At 32.7% G+C, this 11,199-nt stretch overlaps 1 protein-coding gene across 1 annotated transcript; it reads right to left on the bottom strand.

Annotated features, from left to right (window-relative positions):
• Positions 1–2,354: 2,354 nt before the first annotated feature.
• LOC145070095 (putative multidrug resistance protein) lies at positions 2,355–8,207 on the bottom strand. Its single transcript, XM_079017028.1, has 6 exons — positions 7,884–8,207; positions 7,637–7,691; positions 7,272–7,456; positions 5,842–6,299; positions 3,052–5,541; positions 2,355–2,960 (listed from the first exon to the last, which is right to left on the bottom strand). The coding sequence occupies exons 1-6, from the start codon at positions 8,064–8,066 to the stop codon at positions 2,600–2,602; spliced, it is 3,732 nt and encodes a 1,243-aa protein (XP_078873154.1). The 5' UTR covers positions 8,067–8,207; the 3' UTR covers positions 2,355–2,599.
• Positions 8,208–11,199: the final 2,992 nt, after the last annotated feature.

Genomic DNA, 11,199 nt, shown 5'->3' with positions numbered 1-11,199 from the left:
TCCCCATAATACCTTATACCATACATATCAAACATACAATGGGCCATGACCCACAACCATCTAGCCCCATACGGAACTGATCTGCCAGTAACATATGTTGGGCCCCGCCCAACATACTCATCAGGCCCCGCTTGGCATCGGACCCCGCCCGGTATACATACAAACACATACAATACATGCAAGAGTCAAAAAGACAATTAGCATACTATAACATAATCCACTGGGTCGGTATTGGTGCCTTCGACCCGTAAGTACAATGAAAACTATCATACTATAACACACTCATTAGGCCCAGCCTGGCATCGAGCCCCGCTCGGTATACATATAACACATGCAAGGTCACACAGACAACTAGCAAACCAATAACAAAAATCATGGGATGACATTGGTGCCTTTAACCTGCTAAACACTGGGGGGAGACTCAGCTCAATCTAAGATAACCAAAACACACACACTACTGCTACTGGAACCCTCACACTGAACATAACCAAAATATCCCTAATAAATAATTTAATACAACTTCCGAAAATCCTAGGTCTCAAACCATATTCTATACTTCTAATGGGTAAAAGACCATTTTACCCTTCTCATATCTGATCCAATAACCCATTGCCCAAACTCCAAAAGACCCAAGGCCCACAAGAAAACCTTGCAAGTACCTCCTATGTGCCCAACTCGTACGCCTTGCGTACAACCCACTAAAGCACAAGGTACGACTCGCCAAAGCTCAAGGACGAGGACTCATGCATTACACTGAGCGTACGCATACGTACGCCCAACGTACTCATCAGATGACCAAAACTTTATATTTAGCACTTAATGCTTAAGACCAAAACGTCCAAACTCAGATCTAACCTCTAAATAAGGTCTTAATCCATAAAATTGCCAACTTTACTCCTTTGTATGACTTAATGGAACCCAAAATCCGTTTTTATCCATCTAAACCCATAATATGAAAATTAACTTAAGCATGATTCATCAAAACCCATCAAGATGATATTTTTATGGTTCCTAATAACTCCATAATGGATAAAGTTTCCAATTTTATCTATTAGAATGGTCCAACCAACCAAGATCTTGTCTTCAAGTCTTAAAGGGACCAAAAGTGCATCTTTCTCAACATAATCCATTAAGTCTAAGTATTAATCTTCTAGATCTGAATCAATATGATGTTTAGATGGATAAAGTTTCCAACATTATCTATAACAATGTCACAAACTTTCAAGATCTAAACTCTATGCTCTAAAGTGACCAAAAGCTCATAATACCCAAAACTAGCTAGATCTATCAGATGCATCATCAAGATTTAAACTTTATACCTCTAAAAGAAAGATCAAGGTGAACACAATCTGACTATACAAGCTTCAATGCCAACTTTCTAGTTTACTTCTTTTTATATTTTATTTACATGTTTTCTTAAAGTGAAAGTTACAAGAAATTCTAAGTTTGTAATTTTTGTACGGTTTACCTTAAATATGTTGTTTATTACCCTACAGCTTTTATGCAAGTTGTTAATTTTTTTTATTCCTGGTTCATGATGATTGGGCACTTTGACATGGAATGCTACATCAATGTCTTATAAAAGAAAATGAAAAAAATGGTGAGGTGACTCAAACTAAAAACCTCTCAAACATAATAAATGCGTCTTACTAGTAAACCAACTAATATTTTTTACTTTTATATTTATAAAATCATACCCTAAGTAGCGTTAAATATAAATATTGTGTTAATTATATATATTACGTTAATTACAAAAATATGATTAAAGTAACGTTAGTTATATTATTTTATTAATTAAAGTAACTTTAATTACAAAAATGTTATTTATTGTATTGGTAGGGCACATGTATTACACCCGAATGGTCTTGAGTTTGAGTCCCTTTCTCATTATTTTTTCAATTCTTTTTATGACGTGACATGTTATATCCAAAAAAAAAATACCCAATCTGTATGAATTGAAAAAAAAAAGTAAAACAAGTAAAGTTATCGAGTAAAATTGAAAAAAAATATAGATATTTATAATAAAATTGCAAACTTTAAGGTTTTCTTGTGAGTTTCATTTTAAAGAAACTAGGAAACCAGTGAAAAGGATAAAATGGTAAAACTAAAAAGTTGAATGAAAATTGTGAGGTAAAACTGAAAAAAAAAAACAAAAAGAAGAAAACCAAAAAAAGAACTTTGTAAAGGGTTTTATTGGCAATATCCCGAATAACTTGTGTTTCTATGGTACAAATTCGAGTTGAGTACCTTTTCAGGGAAATTAAGTAATCTAACAAAAATTTAATATGTATTTGAAGTAAATAACCCAAAATTATGTTTTAAAATTAAAATAACCGCCTAGTAGGAAATTGACATTACGGATCAAGAAAAAACATTTTTTTTTCTATTAAACACGTACATTTCAGAGATCGAAAAATATTATACATTGCAATCCTATATAGGTAATGACTCAATATCTCAAGTGTTAAAAGTCATGAAGTAATCTCTTGAACTTTGAACTACCTTCTATCCTTTAACACAAGGACCATTTGACCTAACTTCTTCAAGATCCCGAACACTTCTTTTTGTTGTTTTCCCCAATAAAAACTTAGATAAGTGCTTACAAGTGTTGCAACTTTATAAGAGAGTGATATGAACCTTGATTCCCCATTGAAAGCAGTTCAGAATGTGATCCTTGCTCTAAAACTTTCCCATTTCCAATCACAACTATGGAGTTTGCTTTCTGTATAGTCGATAGCCTATGAGCAATTACCACACAAGTCCTACCAACCATCATCTTCTCCAATGCTTCTTGTACAAGATTCTCAGACACACTATCAAGTGCACTCGTAGCTTCATCTAAAAGAAGAATAGCCGGATTCTTTAGTATCGCTCTTGCAAGTGCAATTCTTTGCTTCTGTCCTCCTGAAAGTTGAACTCCTCTTTCCCCACAGTAAGTTTCATATCCATCTTTCATAGAACTGCATTAATGGCAGAAAAACAAACAAGTTAATTTGTGGTTTTTTGTTAATGAAACTTAAAGTTGGGAAATGTTTTTTTTTTTTTCAATACCTTATGAACTCATGAGCATTTGCAAGCTTTGCTGCTTTCCTTATTTCAACTTCACTAGCTTCCTCTTTACCATATACAATGTTATATCGAATACTTCCTGCAAAAAGAGTTGGTTCTTGGCTAACTAATGCAATATGTGATCTTAAATCTCGCAAGTTGTAATCTTTCAAGTCTCGTTCATCTATAAGTATAGATCCTTTCATGGGGTCATAGAATCTTTCTATCATTCCAATAACAGTCGATTTACCAGAACCACTTTCTCCCACAAGTGCGACTGTTTTTCCAGCTTCGATTCTTAAAGACAAACCTTGCAAAATCATTTGTTCAGGCCTTGATGGGTAGGAAAAGTAAACATTTTTTAGCTCTATATCACCATTGATTCTCTTAATCGTTAACCCTTTGGTATCATCTGGGTCGATTTCACTTTTTCTGTCTAGAATTGCTAACACTGATCTAACTGCACCACTACCTTTTGATATATCAGAACTCATGCTTCCGGCGTCGGCGATGTTCTTCCCGGTGGTCATCAAAATGAAGAAAACTTGAAACATTTCTTTTGCAGTTACCAATCCTTTATTCATTTCTCTTCCGCCCCACCAAAACGCTAAAGAAATCGCTGCTGTTGTCACGAATTGGGAACTGAACAACCCTAGACCCGAAAACCATGATTGTTTAATGTTCTGCTTCCGAGGACCTTTTAGGGTTTCTTCATATAATCGCATGATTCGTCCTTGAGAAGCAAATGCAGTGATTGTTCTGTGATTCACCACTGCTTCACTCGCTAATTGGGTTCCTTCGTTTTGTGCCTTTTTAGCTTTTGCAGATAGGTTTTTCATTAGAACAATCTTGGAATAGAAGCTTGCGATTAACAATGGTTGAACTGCAATCATAACAATTGAAACTCTCCAAGTGATTATCAATGCAAGAAGAAAAGAAAGAAACGCGCTGACAAAAACTTGAAGAAGCAACGACATGCGATCTCCGACGAGAGACTTTATCAAGCTAGCTTCGGTTGCTAGCCTCGCACAAACTGCTGCACTTGTGTTTTCGTCGCGATCAAACCATCCAACTTCGAAAGTAAGTACATTTTCAAGCATTTTCTCTCTTACCCTCTTCGTCAATCGCTCTCCCATAACTGCAAAATTATAATGTTGGAGGAGATTCGTGAAGAAGCAACCAATTCCAAGACATACAAAGATGATGCAATAAAATCCTGTTTCTGATTTTACTTTTCCCTTGTCGGGTAAAAAGTAAACAGACACAACTGATCCTAAGAAATAAGCGTGAATTGGTGATATCGCTCCGAAACCAGAAGCTCCTAAGCACCCAAGCAAGGCGTTCTTCCATTCAGGAGCATTCATCTGTAAAAGACGCCATTGTGAAGGACTAGATTCAGGTGTTTCGATTAAGTATTCATCATCACTTTCTTGATAAGAATACATTTGAACCGAATGTGCCATGCTTAATGCTGGGCTAATGGGGGACATTGGGCTATTTTGAAAGCTTGATCTTCCACTTATAGGAGTCGTGGGTGTTTGGTGTTGGTGGTTTAAGTTTCTTTGTGATATCGGCGTATAAGGAGTATAATCTAAGGTTTCATTTTGTGTTGCCGATTGCTGCAATTGAACCATTTGGTAGTATGCTCCACCTTCTTCGCCATTGTTCTTCTGCATTAACTCATCATGTGAACCCGATTCAATGACTTTCCCCGATTGAAGAACCACAATCTTATCTGCTTTACGGATTGTTGTCAATCGATGTGCGATAATAATTGTTGTTCTTCCTATTGAAGCCTGATCTAAAGCTTCCTGAACAACTCTTTCAGATTCTGTATCCAACGCACTTGTTGCTTCATCTAACAGAAGAATTTTTGGTTCTTTCAACAAAGCCCTAGCTATGGCGATTCTTTGCTTTTGCCCACCGGATAATTGAATCCCAAATTGTCCCACTTGCGTTTCATAACCATTAGGTAAATTCACGATGAAATTATGTGCGTTTGCTGCTTTAGTTGCAACCTCAATAAATTCTTTTGAAACCCCTTCTTTCCCAAAAAGTATGTTTTCTGTAATCGATGTTGCAAAGAGTACTGGTTCTTGATTAACCAAGCCCATTTGAGATCTTAACCATTTAAGTTGAAGACCCTTGATTCTGTGTCCATCAAGAAGAATGTCTCCTTTTATTGGATCATAAAATCTTTCGAGCAAAGAGATGATTGTTGACTTTCCTGACCCACTGCCTCCTACAAGACCTATTGTCTTTCCAGCTTTTACTTTTAGGTTAAGTCCTTGAAGAATTGGAGAATCTGGTCTTGATGGGTATGAGAATTCAACATTCCTAAATTCAATGTGCCCACTTACAGATGGAAATGTTTTTCCTTTATGGTTTTCAGAATCTATTCGAGGAATTCTTGAGATCATTTCAAACATTTTTGTTGTAGCAGCTGTTGCATCTGAAATGAATGGGACATTGGGTAATGCACTCATTGCTGACCTGGAATAGGAATATAAAATTGTTCAGCCTATGTATAATATTTACAAAAAAGTTAAATGCAAGGAATAACAATGTGCTTCCGTTCATTTGTTTATCATAGCATCCTACTTTCATTTCTTCTTATTATGTCATTTTACTTAGAAATCAACCAAATATAGCAGTTTTATCCTAAATGATATAAGAACTAACTTTAATACATTTAAAATTATGTTATTGAAGTGTACCAAGAGTTTAAGCTACAAAAAAAGTTTATGATATTCAGGTTTATGGTTGTGATAAATTTCCAATAAAGAAACTTACAGTCCTGCCATGATAACACAAATTGCTGTAACAAACACACGCCCACCACTTTCTCCTTTCTCAATAACAAGATAACTTCCAACCCAAGCAACAAACGCCCAAGCAACAAAAATCATACCCATGCTTCCAATCATCAAACCCTTTGTAAATCCTTGTTTTATGCCTAATTCCATACTTGTTTGAAGTGCATTGCTAAATTTATTAATCGTTTGTTGCTCCCCAACATAAGAATAAACAGTTCGAATTGATGATATTGCTTGTTCTGCAACCCCACCGCCTGTATTATATGCACCTTGCATCTTCATCCCTAGTTTTTTTAGTAACACCCCAACGCCTAAAACGGGAACAACAAAGAGAAGCGCGAATGGAAGCGAAGCTATGGCTAGTCGCCATGAAAGTGTGAAGGCAACCACGATACTAAAGAAGAGTGCTGATAAGTGAGCTAGACAGTTGGGTATCTGCATTACATTTTGGTTGATGATTATGAGTAATGAATAAAGTAGGAATATTCAAAATTATATAACTACTATGGTGTTTTGTATGATGGTAAGAATGAATATAATTGTTTGTTCTATTGAAATAAGGAAACTTTTTGTTTTGTCCAATTGAAATGGAATGGATTGTGCCTAAAGGAATATGATTCGTGACACTTTTTTAATTTTCATTTTTTTTTGCATGGAGTGATTTTTTTCTATGTAGTAAAATGGAATTAAATGAATTTTTTTTAACATAACCTATTTTTATATATCTATTTTTTAATGGAATAAATCTTATATATTGTATTACCATATAATATAAAATATTCATATGAAAATACAATTCATTTAAAGAATAACCAAACATGTTTATGGAGTAATCACTCATTCCATTTCCTCAGTTTATTACATTTCATCCGACCAAACTCATGTATGTGTTTGTTTGGTTGGATGAAATGAAAAGATAACAGAATCTTATATTTAATGGGTTGAATGAAATGAAATGAATTTTCATTTGTTATATATTATATGTAAATACAATATATAATTTCAACTTAGTTTTATAATTAAAGTATTAGAAATTATAATCAATATATTTTTCTTTGCAATTTTTTTTAATTATAAATACTATAAAAGTTCATTAAACTCTAAATAAACTAAACAAAAATAACACCGTTCAAAACAAAAGCTAAACAAAAATAATATATTTAGTTATTTTAGTTGCAAACTAATTAAAAAAGTAAAAAATAAATTAAAAAATCTTCTTTCATTAAAAGTTACTTAAAAATGGGTTATATTGCAATTTTATATTTCATTCCTTGGGGACTACTCTATTCCATTCACATTCTATCATGCATTTTCATTCTTATGGAATAAACAATTCCATTTCTTCCTTGATCTCATCATACCAATCCAAACACCACCTAGGAGAAATAACATGAATAGAATTAAAACCTTATCAGCCATGACATCCTGAATCAATTGAGCATCACCAGAAATGGCTGTGATAACTTCAAAGTTGGTGGAAGATCCAACTTGTGTGTCAAAAAAGCCGACTTCTTGCCTCAATACAGATTTCAAATATTCCATCCTCAAACGTGACGTTTGTCGTTCTGCTGTTCTTGTCCAACAAATCCCCTCTACAAAATATTCAATCTAAATATTTACAAATAATGACAAACCATAGCATCTTTTTTTTGTTCGTTTGATTTTCCGCATATTGTTGACATTTGACAACCGATTCAATTTTTTTTCTTTTTGGTTTCAATAATTAAAAGATTTTGTTATTTCATGAGATACTATTTGACAACTTTACTTACCAATGAAAGCCGATATTGCGATTCCAATTGCAAGGATGAGCAACTTGAGCCCATACTATAATACGCAATAACAATTAAACTGGTTGTTAATAACTAAACAAGTTTACCCTATTGCAATATACAATCAACAATACTCTCATTAACATAGAATCTTTCGATATTCGAATGATTATAACAAATATTCATCCCACAACCTTAGGATGACATGTGTTCAAATAAAAAGAAGAAAATATTCATACAATCATACCTTGTCCACCACATCATTGGAAATAGAAACGCCACCAGTTCCATACTCATCAATCACACCACTAAGGATCACCATAGTAAGAGGAGACATCAATCCATCTCCAATGGAACCTATTGTCCCAAATAACAAAAGAAGCTTATCTATTCCATCTGCATAATAAAACATTCCACCTTTTTTCCCCATTATGGCCACACACACCACCCTTTTCAAGCACCTTTTGAGATTTTGTTATCTTAAGTTCTTGAAAAAACACATATATATCAAAGATGTTCTCTAAGACATGCGAACATAGAGTCTGTCAAATATTGTTGATGCCCTCATTGGTGGCTTATGTTTGTGCCACTTGTTTGTCAGGATCCTTAATTGTGAGGCTCTTTTGTTGTTTAGTAAATTGACTTTTGGTGTGATGTACTTATTCTTGCTGACAAGAGATATATGATAGGTGTTGGTGTATTTTATAATAATTTTGTTATAATATTGGAAAAAGTACTATTTAGTTTGAAGGGTAAAGTTTAGAGGAAGGCGGCAAGACTTGGCTGTCTTGATATAATTTTCCAGGCAAAATGTTTGACCAATATTCAAAGGCAACATATGTACATAACATGTACAAGTGTCATAGAATTGTGAATGGTAAAGTATACTTAAGGCCATGAAACCAAAGATTTTAGTTTACTCAAGAGATATGTTAGTGCACAATTCCATTTTACGTTGTAGAAATTTTTTTGAAGGATTCCAACGGAATTGATCTCTATTTATTTGGCAACCAAACATGTCATGGAATCATGGATTCCAATCCCTTTGAATATATATATATATATATATATATATATATATATATATATATATATATATATATATATATATATATATATATATATATATATATATATATATATATTCTATTAGGTTATATATTGCATGACCATTAGGTATAAATTATAATGCACATCCAACAATACGTTATTGTAGTTAGAAAATATATATCTTGAAGTCTACTTACGCATATTTCAAGCTAATTTGACCAAACCTATTAAGAATAGTAATTATTTCCATACAACAATATTGCTATTGTGACATATAGCTACTAGCTCTACTTCAAATATGTTATTTTCCAATAACTTTAACAAACATGACAATCTGAACAGAAAAATCGCTCTGAATATTAGTCGGCTCTTGTTTTAGGTAACGTTGATGCCTGCAATAATTTGATGTAATATGTCCTCTAATGCCATTGGTATGAATATTCAATGCACAAACGGTTTACTTCTGATTAGTGGGAAGCATATGCTTGATGTGAAATGTTGTTTGACAAATATTTTTTTGGGATTTTGCAGGGTGTCAAGTTATTTTGAGCATATTATAATTTTTGTCTTGGCCGGCCAAGATATACATATGACAATTCTTACCCTGTACGCTTTCTAGGTGACACATAAAGATTATTGTCTTGTTATATATGCCATTTGTCTAGTTTGTTTTTTTCTTGATTGAGACTCTTTCGAAGTGTTTAAGAACCAAAAGCTATTCAGAGACCGACTTTTGACCAATAAGAAAGTCGGTTTAGATCAATCTTGAAACCGAAGTTATAATATGTGATTAGAAATAAGAAGTTGAGAGATGCTATATAAATTGGAATTTGATAGAATCAAAATGTGTCATGTGTTTGATTGAAGCAAATAAATTGTTGCAATTTTTTTTATATTAATAAAAATCTCCCAAAACAACACGATAATCGTTTTTTTTAGATCCCGTTTGAACTGAATATACTTGTTCGAATATTTTTGTAATAAAAAGGGATCAAACCCAAAGTAGTTTTGGGAAAAACTGTTTTTATGTTTCATCTAGAAAAACAATGCAATTTAAAATTGGCTCCAACGACACTACCTTCTCTAACGCCTTCTCCTTCATGATTAGGTTTGCTACACAATTAGCCATGGCGATGACGGTGGGGAAATGAAGAAGCAAAGTAGGTTTTATTCGTGTGGTAAGAAGAGGGTGGGTTTTGAGCGACCTCACAATTCGTGATGGAGTTCTAGCGATAAAGCATGGTTACTTTAATGAAGGTGTGGCAGTGGGGCTATATTGGAGATGGACAACAGAACAACCGAAGATGTAGGGCATAAAGATGGAGGTGAATATGGAGACGATTTTTGAGGGTAATGCGGATCTATATGCAGTGCCGGACGCAAAATGTTATAGGAGGGATGGCACTAAAAATTTTTTTCGAAAAAATCTAAATTAGTAGTGTACTCGTATTTTAAGCCGGTGCACATAATAGAAAAAACACAAAAAAACATAATAGAAAATACCTTACACTACATGCCGAAATCGGAGCAGTGGTCCGGAACCCCCCGGGCACCACTAAGGTCTGCCACTGTAGATATGCATCGATTGACACAAAGGTGGACGTGAATCTACAAATTTGGAAACTGAATTTGAGAAATGGAATCATAAACAGTCATGGCTACAAGACCTTTCGTGTGGCCTTACGGGGTGAATTAAACATCAAAATATTATATATGTCCAATTTAATTTTTAATTATATTATTTATCACTAGTTTATAATCAATGGAACCACGATTACAAAATAAATTAAACTTTTATAGTAAAAATTTAAAAATTATTTATCAATTATTTTAAATAAATCATTAATTAACAGATATACCAAATTTTTAAGGTTATAATTTCAAAATTAACATAGAATTAGAAAAAATAAATTTGAATTTTAAAGTGTTGCCTAATATATCTCTTAGATATGTGGTATAATATTAACGATGAGTTGTTTTAGAATGACATATGTCGAATGGAAATTAAAATAGTTTTTTTATTAGAATAAAAATTTATTAACTTTCAAATAATTAGATTTATGGAAATCTTTATTTTTAACATTTTCTAAACATTTCAAAATCATTAAGTTTATCAATTCACTATGATACATCTCCTATAAAACATCAGTTATATCCTCAATAAATATTGAAGTTATATAAATCACATTTATTCAAATATTCTATAATCAATTATAATAAGTTAAAAATAATAAATAACCAAATAATTATTTTTTTATGAAACAATTTTAATACATAAAATATTATAAGTCACTAAACAATTCCGTCATTAATTTCATTTATTCTTTGCTTTAATCTAATGTTTTTTTTTTCATCTCACAAAAATGAGAACAACTCAAATGAAATTCTTCATTCCTCTTTGTTTATAATAGTTAATTAATAATCCATTTAATTTGATTATAAAATATTTAAAATAATTATTTAGATAAATATAATATTTGAAAATTTTATATAAATGACATTAGAAGTTAGCC

Source organism: Lactuca serriola, chromosome 8 (genome assembly GCF_051521515.1).
Source record: "Lactuca serriola cultivar US96UC23 chromosome 8, Lser_US96UC23_V15, whole genome shotgun sequence".
Taxonomy (NCBI): Eukaryota; Viridiplantae; Streptophyta; class Magnoliopsida; order Asterales; family Asteraceae; genus Lactuca; species Lactuca serriola.
This window is presented reverse-complemented; position numbering and strand designations above follow the sequence as displayed.